Source organism: Periplaneta americana, chromosome 15, assembly GCF_040183065.1.
Source record: "Periplaneta americana isolate PAMFEO1 chromosome 15, P.americana_PAMFEO1_priV1, whole genome shotgun sequence".
Taxonomy (NCBI): Eukaryota; Metazoa; Arthropoda; class Insecta; order Blattodea; family Blattidae; genus Periplaneta; species Periplaneta americana.
In genome coordinates this window covers 30925378-30941713 of record NC_091131.1, presented here as the reverse complement: position 1 = coordinate 30941713, position 16336 = coordinate 30925378, and the positions used below count along the sequence as shown (strand labels likewise).

Genomic DNA, 16336 nt, shown 5'->3' with positions numbered 1-16336 from the left:
GATCACTTCGTGAAAAAGATGCTGAGATGAATAATAATAATAATAATAATAATAATAATAATAATAATAATAATAATAATAATAATAATCACATCAATGTTCTGTACGCAGACATTTTAAAAAATGAAACTAAATTTGTGATATAGTTCTAGGGTATATAGTATCCAGTACTTCATAAAGTGATGATAAATAGAACAAAACTGATGTCTTCTCCAAATCATCCGTAACGTTTTGAATGAGAGAAAGAGCGCACTAAAATGCATATTTTTTTTATACATCTTGAAAGTCATATATATATTTTCATTCCATATTTTTTTGTTGATTACACGTTGTTGTAGTCTTTTAAAGAAATAGACCGACTAATGATAATTAAAACACTTTTTATACTTCACTATGTTAACTTGTGAAACTTAATATGGTACCGGTACAGGACTTTACCTTAGTGACTAATTTCGGCGTGATTTGTCACCATTTTCAAACTTCTAGAAGTTTTCTATTGTGTTTAGAAAGATATTTGCAGCTTGGAGTGTGCTTCCTTTCGGAAGCCGAATTGCTCTTTGGAGATATGTATGATGATCTGTTTCTTTAGATAGTTTTGAGGTTATTATCTTGGTGAGAAGTTTAAAACTGCTAATTTCTAGGCTATGCCTATATATTTGAATTTGAATACTTTGTATTCCCCTTGCCTTTGTAGAGTGTTTTAATTACAAAGTTTCTGTGTGGATGCATTTGTTCAATAGTGTTGTTCAAGTGCAGAAAAGTAGGCTCTCATGGTAACGATATTCCCCTCAAATTTTTCCTGCAAAAATAACTAGCTCTGGATAATATTTTTAATTAAATTATGTTTTCACTAGTTAAAATGCAGTGATTCTGTCTTTGGCATTTAATTCTGTAAAATTTTATAGGTGATTCAAAAGCAAACTGTAGTTAGTGGGAAATGGAGTCAAGTTGATGCAGTGGTCTGTCCATTGCCTCTAGAGAGAAGTCTCAAGTTAATTTCAGATAGTTAATAGTTTATAAGGCATTAATGATAGAGGACATGTCATCCTCTAATTTAATGTATTTATATTTGTGTTACAATAATCAGCCTGCGTTTAGAACTAAAATTTTAGCTATTGTTTACATGTTGGACCACTTTTTTGCCCCATTTAGCTTATTGATAGTATAACTATGCAAGGGACGTAAATACAAGATATCATCCTTTATTATGACAAAATTTTTAGTTGCAGAAACACTGGTTCAACTTATAAACACCACTCGAAAAATTTATGTATAAGTTATGTTTTTAATTAGGTACGATTTTTAACGACTTTATACAGCATCATATTTAATATTTCATTGTTAATTATGATTGTTACAACACAATCCACTCTTATGCAAGAATTTTGTTGTCAGTGCTTTTCGTCATTTTACAACATGTCTCCTCAATTCAGTGATATACATTTAAATGAGGACATGGCCGCTAAATTCATAGAATAAGTTGTTGCTTGTAAATTTTAAACTGCACTATTAGTTCTTGGTCAATGGTCGCATTAGTTAATGGGGTCATTGTTAGTCCTACCAGCTAGCTAAAATTAGCTGAATAGAATAGCATTTTCTTCTAAATATTTCATAATCTTGTTCTACAAGTTCTTCAGAGAAACGAAGAAACAAACCAACTCTTCGCATTTTTGGTAAGTACCATATCAGATATGTACTTAAATTAGTTTTAACGTTTTTTTCCTTAGATAAATTTAAAATTATCACAGCTTTTAAAAATTATGTCAAATAATCGTTGTATTGTATCTGAAACAGAGATAACACACATAATATGCTAAACCATCTTATCTTGGTTTCCTAAGAATTTACAATGACCATAAAACTGGAACATAAATGTTTTAACATTTTGAAAATAATTAACTCTTTCTTCTCATTTAAAGCAGATTATTTTTATGAAAGTACAGTGTGATCTATTTGGGAAGACATGAAATAAAAATGCTGTAATATGAGAACAATTACTATTATTTTTCAGTAGGTAATCTGAAGGCCTACATTTCAGAAGGATGAGAATTTTGACCGCATTAGATCTCAACGTACCCACCATTGCGTACACAACACAATTCACATCGTGAGACTAATCCCTTCCATCTCACATCTCTGGATAATTTTTTAAAGCTCAGAGAATATTTCTTCATTCCGTTATTTAACGACGCTGTATCAGCTCCCAGGTTAATTAGCGTCAATGGAATTGATGATAGCGAGACGGTATTTGACGAGATGAGGCCGAGGATTCTCTAGGGATTACCTGAGATTCGTCTTATATTTGGGGAAAACCTCGGAAAAAACCCAACCAGATAATCAGCCCAAGCGTAGCTCTGGATGAGCAGGCAAATGCCCTACCACTTGAGCCATGCTGGTGGTCGAGAGAATTTTTGCTTTGAGGCCATCAATATCCCCAGATTGTTATGCATAGACATCTTTCTTCACAAAATCCCAAACAAAGAAATGGGTTGGCATCAGGTCCGGAGAATATGAACGCCATTGATTGGCCATCACGACCTCACCAGTTGATGTCGAATGTTATTCACGAACTTTTCCTTTCCTGAATGAGATGATGGATACCATCCTACTGGAACATCGTGGTCCATGTCCATGTCCTGTTCCAGCTATGATTAAAAAAAATAATGTGTTCTGTTTCTGGAGATCCACATCATGTAATGTCTGAACACATGGCATGCGGTAGATTTTAAGTTTCAAGTACCTGTAATGTTGATAAGTTGTGTATGGCATAACTATCTCCGCAGACAATCATCTAAGGCTCTTGACATACCAGCGTTAATAGCAGCTTCGGTTTCAAGAACATGCCTATGGCCACCAGTGTATGGCATGCTGACAGATCTACTCTTTCAGACGTGCAGTACCATAACCTTATCAACTTGTAATTTGGAACTCTCAGAACATCATACTCATGGTCAGAACGAAGTTGAATTGATGTTACACTTTCAAATTTTGCAAACTGCAACACATGTTTCGCTAGCTGCCTTGCAATATATGACATTTCATTTATTCAGCTGTTGCTAAGTGACAATCAGTGTATTCCGAATCTCACCGGACCAGTGGACAACAACAAGCTGCAGCGAAATAGGAACAAAACTGCTGGAAGGATCGATGACTGTCATGGTGACTGTATAAGTAGTTGTCTGTGCTACACTAGCAAAATTTTGCGAAATTTCCGTACTGCCATCTCGTTCAAAGAAAAGAGAGCATAAACAATTTATTTTTTTTTGAATCGGTAGTAATAACTGGTCCGTTGATATGTTCGCTCATAAGCCATTAACATATTGTTTTTACTTTGTGCTCATTACAAACAATACAGCAGAACACACCGCCATGACACAACAGAGCACGATGTCATTCATCTGCTAATTCCCGCCCTATACAAGAACCAATCAGATTCACTGATGGCGGCTGATGGAGATTGCCACCACCTCTGCAAGCTGATGGCACCGGTGCGACACCGGTGGAGCATCAGTGACTCCATCAGTGAAATTTGGAACACCGTGATGCCATCAGATTGCTCAGCGCTGAGATTCGGAATACGCTCAATCTGACTTCTTTTGTTCATGAAAACAATGATACAAAACTCTCGTCATGATGGAACTAAAATAACTTTTGTATCACTTGTGATATAATTTTTATAGTGATTTTATTTTATGTCTTCCCAAATGGATCAGGCTGTGTAATGGACACCGAGGAGGCCATAGTTTTACGACTACATCAATATAGAAATGAAGCTATTATTATTATTATTATTATTATTATTATTATTATTACTATTATTATTATTATTATTATTATTATTATTATTATTATTATTATTATTATTATTATTACTAGGTAGTACTTTCAAACGTGTAATACACAATATGTTATATTTCATTTGATAAATTATATCTTAATCCAATAAATGTGCCTTATGTTTGTTACATCTAGATCATGCATAACAGCTCTTCTAAAGAAGCTATCTCCACGTCCTCACCATAAGACTGGATCACCAAACAATCCCTGTCCGTGGGTTGTAGTTGAGTTCTCCAATCAAGACCTGGATTCTCCTAATGCCTCGGGCTGGACAAATTCAGTTACTTCAGATCACAGCTTTGATATGGCCGTGCAAGCAAATAAGCTGCAGAAACAACAGACAGCAACACGTCAAGCCACTCGCGAGGAGGTATGTTAAATTCAATATTCGTATAATGAAACGCCTTTATAATAAAATCGCAACTGTGATTGATCATCCTGGCTTGTAGATTTCAGTCAGGGAGGGCCTCAGTTATGAAATACAGAAGTACCAAGTAAAAGCATTGGAATTTTAGAATGGCAGATTATGCAAAATGTGAATATGAGCATACCTTACTTTATTTGAATTGACACTCCATTCATATCCCTCAAGTGGACTCGCACACTTGCTTTCACGGAAACCATGAGCATTTAAATTGACATTAATTTTTGTCGTGAGTGAACTCTTCAAGATTCTTCCCAGAAGTGTACTTATATCATCAGTGGCAGCATTGAGGAGGAGTGGAAAGACTTGCTGTCTTGATATGGCGTCATGCTTAATAGCAGTCGACGAAGTCTCCCTTATCATTGCTTGTGCCTGATGCATCTAAGGAGGCATCTAAGGAGGCATCACTGGTACACGGAAATATTAACTTATGCAATTAAATTAAACACATAGAGGGAAAAAACAATACAAAACAAAACGTAGAATCTCATTAAAAACTATTAATATCTCTACCAGTGATTCTCAAGCCGAAGAGTAGTTATTGAGGAGTAGTGAACAAAATAATAATAATAATAATAATAATAATAATAATAATAATAATAATAATATAATTTAATTCATTCATTCATAGTTTTCTGCCCTACGGTAAGTTTTTCACTGCATATCCAGCATTCTCCAATCTTCCCTATTTTCCTCCTTACTCTTGGTCTCACATACGATCCATATGTTGTCTTCTTCAGGCCTCTGGGAGAAAAATCAAGGAAGAGACTAGTGAAGTGCTTTGTGTGGAGTGGCATTGAATGGGGCAGAAACATGGACATAACGATGATGTGAAGAAAATCGACTAGAAGTATTTGGAATGGACAGACAGAATAGGAAATAAAGCTGTGCTCGAAAGAGTGGATGAAGAAAGAATAATGCTAAGGCTGATCAGAAAAAAGAAGAAATTGGCTGGGTCACTGCCTAAGAAGAAATTACCTACTGAAGGGTGCACTGGAAGGAATGGTGAATGAGGGAAAAGTTCGGGGCAAAAGATGATATCAGATGATAGACAACATTTTGATACGGATCATGTGCGGAGACTAAGAAGTAGGATGAAAATAGTAAAAGATCGGAGAATGCTTTTGTGTTAAAAACATACGTACTTTCCCTGGTACGAAAAGATATCGGTGATAATTGGTTTTTTTCTATATTTGCTGTTTTTCAGCTATCTGGTAAACATATAGTAGGTACCTATTCTAATTAAGTAGTTTATATTTAGTAATATGTATCATAACTTAATGTATATTTGAACTTTGTTGTGTTAGTATCACAATCCATTTTGCTACCGGTAATTCTGAAAAGTCTGTAATGAAAATATTTTATACTTGTTAGGTCCAGGTAGCTCATGAAGGCTTTGATAATACAATAAGACAACGGGAAGTGAGGCAACATCGTATTTCTCGATCTGGTCTTGCTGCAACGAAGCATCGTCCTGCATTCAACACAGGGTGAGTTAATATTATCATCAGCAGACTGATTCTGCTTCTTCTTATATAATTTCTTAAATGTGTGATATAACTTTAATGTTGATATGTTAGAAATGTTTAAAGTAGTACACCTTTCATGACAAAATAAAAAGTACAACCAGAACATATAAAGAAAAGTTGAGTTATTACACAATAGAGAAACAATGGCGAACGAATCCTAGACTCAGATTGTCATAAGAAGGAACATTGTTAAAATAACAAAGAATACCTCTTCTCTTATGAGATAGGAAGGACAGAGAAATTGAACAATCCAGTTGGGTACCAGAACTTAACTATTACACCAATCTTCATAGGAAATGTGTTAAAAAAATAATATTCTACAGATAAATTAAGAAAAACGTCAATTGAGACCTTCTACAATGATATCATCGATTTATGAAGAATGGTTGCAAATATACAGTAGCGTGCAAATTATTCCGAACAACGTAATTACTTATGCAAAAACACTCAAACGGGATAAAAAAAGAATCTAAGACATACCTCAGTAATCTATGTGGCCTCCCTTGTTCCTAATAAGAGCTCTGAGACGATTTGGCATGGATTCCACTAATTTCCCACAAATATTCTTCATTTCTTCATCGCGAAACCATACACCAATGAGGGCAGAAATCATCTTCTCCTTTGTAGAACAATCCATTTTTTGCATTCTTCTTTTGCAAATTGACCACAAAATGGTGTTGATGTCGGGTGAGTTGCCTGGCCAGGGGAGTACTTGAATATTCTTCTTGTTGAAGAATTCTGTAGTTTTTCGAGACGTATGGCATGGTGCCAGGTCTTGTTGGAACACACCTCTGCTATCCGGAAATGATTTTTGCAGCTGGGGTACGATTCTGGTTTCCAATAAGTGAATATATTTGTCAGAATTCATCATTCCCTTGATAGGTATTAATGCTCCAGGCCCTTCATGTGTAAAACAACCCCAAAACATTACTTTAGGGGGGTATTTGGGTGCTTGTTAGAGATGAGCTGCTGTTACTTTTTCGGATCCTTTCCGTACGTAAGAAACACGGTGGCCGTGGACCTCGAAATGAGACTCATCGGAAAAAAATACATTCTTCCAGTCATTCACAGTCCAGTGTTGATGTAATTTTGCCCACATTAAGCGTTTTTTGCACATAACAGGGGTTAGCAGTTGTTTCTTAATAGGTTTACAAGCCCTTCGTCCAGCTTCCAAAAGCCTATGCTGCACTGTTGTGACGTGAATATTAGCCCCAGTGGTAGCCATTAACTCGCGGGTTAAGTCGACAGCAGTTAATCTAGGATTTAATTTACTTTTCCTGACAATTAAACGATCATCTGCAGGTGAAGTCTTCCTTTTCCGGCCACAGTTTCCTTTTTTCTGGGGTCCAGTTTCCCTGTATCGTTTTATGATCGAATTAACAGTAGCCAAACCGATGTGACATTCTGCAGCAATTTGCCTCTGTGTCATAGAAGAATGCTCTGCTAATGTTATAATTTTAGACCGTTTTCGTGGAGTTGTATCCATTTGTGAAGACGACAGAATGTACACAGGATTGCAGTATTAAATCTTCAACACAACTGAAATGCTTATAAGTACAAAACGACAGGCAAAATGTCACATATTATAAAAAAAATAATAACGACAGACCTTCAACAATGGAATTACACGTACTACAGATGTCAATTAAAGCGGTATGAGCAGCTGTGAGGCCAAGAATGACAGAAAATGTAAAAATATGTCGTGTTCGGATTAATTTGCACGCTACTGTACACCAATGATCACAAACTAAAAATGGAATAGGCGCTTCAGTATACTGTGTATTAATTTATTAAATTCTCCTCAAATATATTTTGATATGGTATAGTTTTCCTAGAGATTTGCCAAATTTGGTTGACAAGTTATAGAAGAAATAGTAATTGATTCCATTGGTTTAAATGTTTTGAATTTTGAAGACAAATCAAAGACAATCGGAATTTCTTTACTATACATGACGTATGGTACCTACGAAATAGACGTTTTTAACAAAACTACGCCATTATTTGTTTCGAAAGTAGCATTATAATCAATAATTTCATGCAAAATCTTACAAAATTACCAGCTGTAACAGAAAATACAAAACGACCCAGTTATTATTCAGTATACAGAAGGAAATTGGGTTACAGAGTGTAGGCCTACTATTACATATAGTTTTGAAACAACGAAATGGCAGAACTAGGCCTACTTTTCAAGAAAATCACTGAAATTTTAACTCAACCAACATACATAGTGGTCCTCCAGGTTGGGGGTTGGTTTGTGGGGCTGACACCCCCACAACTGTAAAAAAACTACTTGTTGAGAAGCCTCAATTGAAGCCTCGGAATTGGTTGAAACATCAGCAGCGAATTAAGCAATGGAACATGGTCTTTGGACACTATCCAAGGAGACAGAAGCTAAACTAGGTATATTTGAACGGAAAATACTCAGAAGAATTTTTGGACCAGTGCAAGAAAATATGCAGTGGAGAATACGTTATAATAACGAGCTATATAAATTATATAGAAGTTTTGATATTGTTACTTTCATCAAATTAAGGAGGCTTGAATGGACCGGACATGTCTATCGGATGGAAGGGAACAGAATACCAAAGAAGATCTTAGAAGGGAAAATACATGGTAAAAGGCCAATTGGAAGACCCAAAAATAGATGGATAGATGCAGTTACATTCGATTCTCAGGACTATCTCGGAACAACTGCCTGGAGGCGATTAGCACAGGACAGGGACAGTTGGAGGAAGAAAATTGAGGAGGCTAAGGCTCGACTTTGGGCTGTGATGCCATCGTAGTAGTAGCAGTAACATACATAGTAGGTCCTTCTTATTATAAAACTCAAATACAACAAACCTTTTTTGATATCAAAATAAGGAAGATATATGAGCCATGCAGATTAAAATTTTGAAAAAATCCATAAGCATTAAAGGACGACTGAGTAAAATGAATGTAAAGAATATATTAGCCAAACTCCGCCGTTTACTGAACATAGAGAAGTAAACGAAAAAATAACAACGGAAAAGAAAATTTGTTAAAACATACTAAAAAAAATAAAGAAAGAATCCTAAAAGAAATCATGTTTCACAAACGTAGATGCAGTAGCATTGAACGACAGAGCAAAATATTTGTTGGACCATTTCACGTAGCCAAAGCAGGACAAGTCATAATACTATGAAGATGAAGAAGAAATTATTGCATAAAGAGCATTTCTTACACTATAAAGGAATCATAGAATCCCTGAGAAAAGAGAAGAATTTTTTGACATGCTTGAATGGGAAGCTAAACAGAAGTGTCATAACACAAATAATGGCCATTGAAAACAACAATAATAGCAACAATGTGTTTTCTCTTATTTTATAAGAATAAGTTTTACTTGGGAAGGGGGAAAATTTGATATTTTCACAATACATATTTATATACAGAATGAAAGTGAAATAATCCTGCAGATTGAAAGGGACGATAGGGTTACACTTAAATCAGTGGCGGTTCCTCGGGGGAGGGAAGGGAGGAACGTCCTCCTCACATTTTTCTTCTTTTGAAAGTAAATACCAAATGAAATATGTGCCTTGAAATTCGAGGAAGATTCGATAATTTTTAAGTTCACAGCTATAAGAAACCCTCGGTTAATCGAGTTTTAAACCACACGCACTCATGTGCTGCTAGAAAACTGTGAGAAGGATGCGAGATTGTTTGTGTGGAGGAAAGTCAATCCATTCCTCCTTTACTACAGTTAATACACATAGACAACACCGCGCTAGCGGCCAGAGAAAGAAGCAGAGTTTTAAAGCAAGTAAATGAACGGATAGGGAGGAGATCCTTCTCTGAATCAGCGCATGGGCGGGAAATAGAAACCAACTGGCCTTGCAGCAAGCTCGCTGCCGCTGCCATCTAACGATGCTGCATTCAACCAGACTATAACACGTCATCTAGGAGGAGATAGAATAAAAACAGTTTTAACGTAAAGCTATGAAAGACACCATATAAACTTTTTTAAAAATTATAAATCAAAATATATTCATTGCACTTTATATAAGCTATGTTCATGGTTTGAAACTTTCGAGGATATTTGAAAGTTGAAGTTGGATTTATATAAAACAAAGAGGAAGTAGTTCTAAGTTAGTATTGCAGATCTTTTTCTCTGAAATTCACTTCCATTCATTGTCTACTAGACAGGACAACAGCCAAGTTGTCAGTTTTGTACAAATATATTTGAAATTGAAGGTACTGCAAACTACATTATTTTTAACATAAAAAAAATTAATTGGCCATCGGCAGCTTTGAACAATAATGGTAGTATGACTTTACAAGAACTGATATTCTTCAAAAGCATTTGATACTGAACTTGTAAAATGTACATGTGGCAACACAGACCACGTGGGTGGATGCAGTGTTCTAGCTTTCCTAACAGATTATTTCTCATTCCCATTTCCGTAAAACGGTTCCGGTTACGTGTTAGTAGCTGATCTCTTCCAACACGTGTGATGCTGTAGTGTGCGTGAAAAATGCTGCGAGGGTTGTGAATTTCCTTGTAATTGTTAATTTGTGCAATTATTCAACAATGAATGGAAGTGAAAACACATTATTTTTGGACAATTTAGGAAACTCAGTTTACAAAAACAGATTATTGCTATACAAAAGGGAAGGCCAACCCTAACACTACCTGATCTTACATGTATGCATAATAGGCTAATTTGTAGCTTGTTTCTCTCAAGAAGGTGTCATTTTGCGCTGTTAACTTCTTTCCTCCTCTTAAGAAATATACAGGAGCCGCCACTGACTTAAATGAATAGAAAAACTATATTCATCATCAATGGCTTGACAGCTCAGTTTGGGCCCTGACTTCTTCCATTCCTTCCTATTAAGAGCCTTGCCCTCCCAGTTCCTTTCTCCAATCAGTTTAACATCTAGAAAACCTATTTTACGTTTTGTGATTAAATGCATGGTTAATTAGAAAACTGAGTTGGAAGTTTCAGCAGTCTAGCAACATCGCCGCTAACACAGTCCTTTTCCTTCTCGTAATACAGGTGTAAGAGGTCAACGAACTCAGGTCTGTCTCGCTACACAAACCTCCCGGCCTAAACTGTTGAATTAGTTACAAGGTTTTCACGATTACTTAGGAGAAAGTTTATTAATAAAAAAATACACTGACAAACCATTGGCATTATTTGTAGTTTTTTAAAAATGGTCCTACATGATTCCCTAGATGTGGCACCTATTATTATTCTAATTACTCACGCACATCTGACCGTGAAATCCTGGTTGAGGTTTTTCTCCAGAGTTTTCCCCTCAACCAATCCAAGCAGAATTGCTGGGTGACTTCCGGCTTGAACCTGGGACTCATTTCCCCATCATTAATATCATCATCATCCATACCATAGCCCAGGATAACTTCACGGTGTGGCATGCTGTACTTGTACAAGAGCGCAGTTGTTAGTCTACTCAGTCATTCACAGAACATGAGTGGTAAGCACAATAAGTCTCAGGTTGCAGTGTAAGCTTTTGGGTCCCTCCTCCGTACAAGAGAAACAAAAACAATAGTACTCACCCATTTCATAGCAATTTTCGTAAATATTCTCTGCTTGAATCTAGGCAACTGAAATCTCTTCTAAAAGCTGAAATTTACACGCAGGAGTTATTAAGGGCTTATAAGAGAAATTTTTCTCCTAATTTTATCTTTCATTTCTTCGAAATTGTTGGAATTATACATGTGGTAGGTACACACTTAATTCTTTCTCCATAGGTAAGAATGACAAGATAGATATTCGAATTTCATAACTTTTCTTTTATTAACATCATCATCACTGTATCTATTTTCTTGTCCTACTTTGTATTTTGTTTCCAGTCATCTACATTGTGTTTCTGTTTGGAATGATTATATCAGTAAATTTTCTATAACATTTTCTTCTTGTTTTCATTGACTATCGGTAAATAAAATTCTTACAATAGTATCATAGCACATTAATAAACTTCGTTCTTTTGTGTATTAATGATAAGATGATAACAGTCAATAACGGATTATCAACAACTGAAAAATTTGTTTTTTTTTTTTTTTTTTTTTCTCCCCCCCCCCACCAGAATAACCGAAAACGTTTAATTGAACTTAAGTGCATGAAATTGAACATTATGCCGATTTTGCTTTAGAGGACGTCACAGATGTGTTTATTAGCAAAAGATGTGCTGCATGTTTCGTGGGGAACAAGGTAATATTGTTGATACGTGGATTGCTTAAATGTGTTGCATAATTTAAAAATGACTTATAATCGTGTTCAGCATTTCAGCATTTTCTGACATCTTTTATCAGCAAAATTTTACGAATTTATCTAAATTAAAATATAGAAGGCAGTAGATTTCAAAATGTTAATTTTACATTCATCTGTAATATATTATTAATTATTTATTTACATTATACAATTTTCCTTTCAGAAGCTCCTTTGAAGAAATATCTCACAGGTTAAATTTAAAGCCGTCTATTAGAAATGATAAGAAAGTGTGACATAGGGTCCTACTTAGAAACTGGAAAAGAAAATAGCAACAAACGATTTCAAGCTATATTAATGACTTCGAAGTTCTAATATAATTCAAGCAAAAAATACTAAGTTTCTTTGGTTTGTTTCTTCCAGAAATGAGGTCATAAATTAAATATGAACTTGTATAAGCATTTTCTCCCTATTCATATTCAATGACAAGTGACAGACAGATAGGTAGAGAATTTATAAAGTCACTCTTTTGTTGCCAGAACTTCTGAAAACGTGTTTCTCCGTGTTACAATTTCTGTTTTGACATCACTGAAAAGTAAGATTCTTAGTGTTCCGATAACTGTACAAGTATTAAACATGTTAAAATTATTTCATGAATGCATTTATTTTATTCTCAAAGCTAAATGATTGTATAGGCTAATGTGTCATTATCTACGTAAAGATTAATTTTTTGGTCCTACAGAATATGTCTGTTACAGTAACAATTAATATTAGAGGAGAAAAATTCGCTACGGCACCGGGATCGAACCCGGATCGTTGGTTCTACATACCAAGTGCTATAACCATTAAGCTACACTGACATTCAAGCCACAGCATCGGATCGAATCCCTCTCCTGCAGTGTTTTTTTTTTTTCCTTTGTGGCCTGACTCCAAATTCGACATGTATATTGACTTTCTTATATTAAGTCAACTGCCATTATACAAGGAGCGCACTCAGATGAGTGACTTGGTGGCCGGGATTTCACAGTAATATGCACTGTTGCTCGAAGAATCTACATAAAGATTAATTTTTTGATCCTACAGAATACGTCTGTTACGGTAAAAATTAATATTAGAAGAGAAAAATCCGCTCTGGAGCCGGGGATCGAACCGGGTCCTTGGTTCTACGTACCAAGCACTCTAACCATTAAGTTACGCCGAAGTTCAATCCACAGCACCAGATCGAATCCCTCTCCTCCAGTGTTTCCCCCCCCCCTCCTTTGTGCCTGACTCCAAGTTCGACATGTATGTTGACATTTTTATATTAAGTCAACTGCCATTATACAAGGAGCGCACTCAATTGAGTGACCTGGTGGTTGGGATTTCACAGTACTATGCACTGTTGCTCGAAGAATCTACGTAAAGATTAATTTTTTGGTCTTACAGAATACATGTTACTGTGACAATATTAGTGGATTGAACTTCAGCGTAGCTTAATGGTTACAGTGCTTGGTACGTAGAACTAAGGATCTGGGTTCGATCCCTGGCACCAGGGCGAATTTTTCTCCTCTAATGTTAATAATATGTCATTAGATTTCAGCTACTAGTAGTTTCAGTTTTATTGTCTTCATTAATTTGGTGCCAAGATAATATTATGAGTATATTCTCTTGATTAAAACTAGGATTCGACTCTGATTTAAATTTCCTTCAGCTTACATAATAATAAAATTTTCACATCAAATTAGTTTCAGTATTGTCTTTCGCCATGCAACTAAAGATTGCTGTCTTATCGCTATATCTTTATGCATGAATGAATGATTTGAAATGAAAAGCTTGTTTTCCAGTGAACTTGTTTGTCCTGTTATTTTGTAATGTAGAGCAATACAGTTATGTTATTCCTGTGGACTGATGAAATGGTTTAGTTCTTTATTGCCATTGTCTTTAATTCTAAGCATCTTAATATTTTCATACTGAAAAGAGTACAGTGGACTATAGTAGACTTTATGTTGTCAGCAAACAGCTGGATACATTAAGAAGATTGATTACCGGTAATATTTTCATGTTATGAATAAATTATTAATCAAGAAAGGAATTTACGAACACACTGAATTGACATTACAAAGGGACAAATATGTGATGATGATATTATTATTATTATTATTATTATTATTATTATTATTATTATTATTATTACTACTACAATACATCTAAGATGTTGCTTAAATTAAAGAAATATTTCAATGGACAAAAATTACATTGTTAGGAAATTAAATATAGAGCTACACAGAGTATTTGAAAGTAGTAGACTTTTTATTATAAAAGAAAATTAATTTTTGGTACCATTATATACCCTCTGGTATTTGTTTATTTCTATATTGTTCCTGTTAAAAGCTGTTTTGTTTAAGAATTTTTTCTTGATCAGAAAATGTGTTTCAATTGGATAGTCTTGTTTTAGGAAATAAATATCGGTACTTAAAATTCAACTGAAAGTAATATAATGATGTTTTTGATACATAATTATTTTATTTTCTAGGCTGAATGTGTAAAAATTTTGAGTAGCATTCTGCAAGTTAAAAATAAAGTTTAACAAAGTGAACAAATGCAACGTTGTAATGTATAATTTAGAAAATCGTTGTAAAATGCTGTTATAGAATAACTTGGCTTTGGCTTAGGAAAATGCCGTACTTTATAAGCCATGTAAAGACTTAATAAACTACATATAATTCAGTGCATGATCCATTTACTACATAGGTACCGGTAGTTATAAACTATATGAATGTAAATGTACCTTTTGTATAGATACTAAACCTTTTATGGATTATTGTATCCTTTATATGTACTATTCATCTGTATGTATAAGCATGTTTACTTATTCTTGCTTTTGATAAACATTTGAAAAACGGATGTCAGTATATAATGCATTTATCTACTACAACCATATGAGTGTTGTTATTGATTGGACTTTACATAGTATTTCCATATCTTGCAGTCCATTTCCTCATCCTATCTCCTCTTCTGATCTGGTCTTGCCTTATTTGTCTGCTTGCCTTTCTCTTTATGGTCAGCTACTAAAATGAGTATAGCTTCTGAGTGGTAGTCATAGTGTCTGGGCTTGAGCAACACTAGAAGACAATATCATTTCTGCATTTACACTATTAATATTTTTCGTGGTTTTATATTTCATTAAAAAATGTATGATGTAGATAGTCAGAAAAAATACTGTGGTTGAGTAATTTGCATTGTGGATGAATAGTTAATTCCTGTAATTCAGTTTTTTTCTTTAGACTGCTACAGTATCTCGGTAATAATGCATAGAGAGAAAAATGTGTGAATGTCATATAAAGTGATGTGTTTTATTTGTAACCTATTGTTATAACAAAATCAACGAACACGTTTGTGTTGTCAGCCATATAATAGATCTGTATATAAAATGTGTGCGTGTATATGTAGGAGGGCGTTAAAAAAAAGATCTAATATTTTGTGGGGTGGTTGTATGCATAACAAGAAAAAAGGGTCCAATAAACATGCATCCTAAAATTAATAGTTTTTACGAAAAATTCACCGGTACTTTAAAATTCCTGTGTTGATGTCAGAGAGGGCCACACATTCTACACTGTAGATTAACAGGTTCTCAGTATCGATGTTTCGTAGTAAAACAATTGCCTGTCTTGCTGGAGGAAGTCCCATACCATCAAAGACTATTTAAAATTAACGTGGTTTATGCATGATGGAGCATCAGCCCATTTCTGTAACAGAGTCAGATGACATCTAACACAGGTATTTAATCTTCAATAGATTGGCCTGCTCGTTCCCCAGATCTTAATCCTTTGGACCTTTGGTTATGGGAACACTTAAGGCCTTAGTGTATGCAACACCCATTGAAGACGTTCAAACGCTACAAGAGTGTCTCTTCAAGCCTGTCAGCACATCAGTGTGGTTTCCTAAGACGTCGAGCAGAAGGATGTGTTATGATGAATGGAAGTCACCATGAACAAGTTTAATTCTAATATCTCGGAAGATATTAATTTTAAGTCATATGTTGTTGTTTTCTAATGCCAGGCGTTTGACAATAAAGTCATTTGACCTCTTGCACTCCAATATTTTTCAAAGATATTATCATGGCCAGCCACTGAAGAACAGATTTTGAGCTGTTCCGAATCCATTTCTTGGTTTGAGTTGCACAATGGGCAGTTAGGGGACTGATATATTCCAATTCTATGCAGGTGTTTGGCCAAACAATCATGGTCTGTTACCAATCTAAATGCAGCTACTGACGATTTGCGTGGTAAATCGGGAAATAACTGTGGATTTTGATGCAGAGAGTTCTATTTTTTCCCTTGGGATTGAGTTATCAAGTTTTGTTTGTTGAAGTCTAAGTATGT

The 16336-nt window shown here is 35.0% G+C and overlaps 1 protein-coding gene across 3 annotated transcripts in view; it reads left to right on the top strand.

The window, feature by feature from the left end:
* The window catches only part of LOC138714768 (uncharacterized), a 143652-nt gene that overhangs the window by 17734 nt on the left and 109582 nt on the right, over positions 1-16336 (top strand). For all 3 annotated transcript variants that reach the window (XM_069846882.1, XM_069846883.1, XM_069846881.1), the window contains exons 4-5: positions 3973-4207; positions 5636-5751. In XM_069846882.1, coding sequence (XP_069702983.1) covers positions 3973-4207; positions 5636-5751 — 351 coding nt within the window. The remainder of the gene's footprint in view (positions 1-3972; positions 4208-5635; positions 5752-16336) is intronic.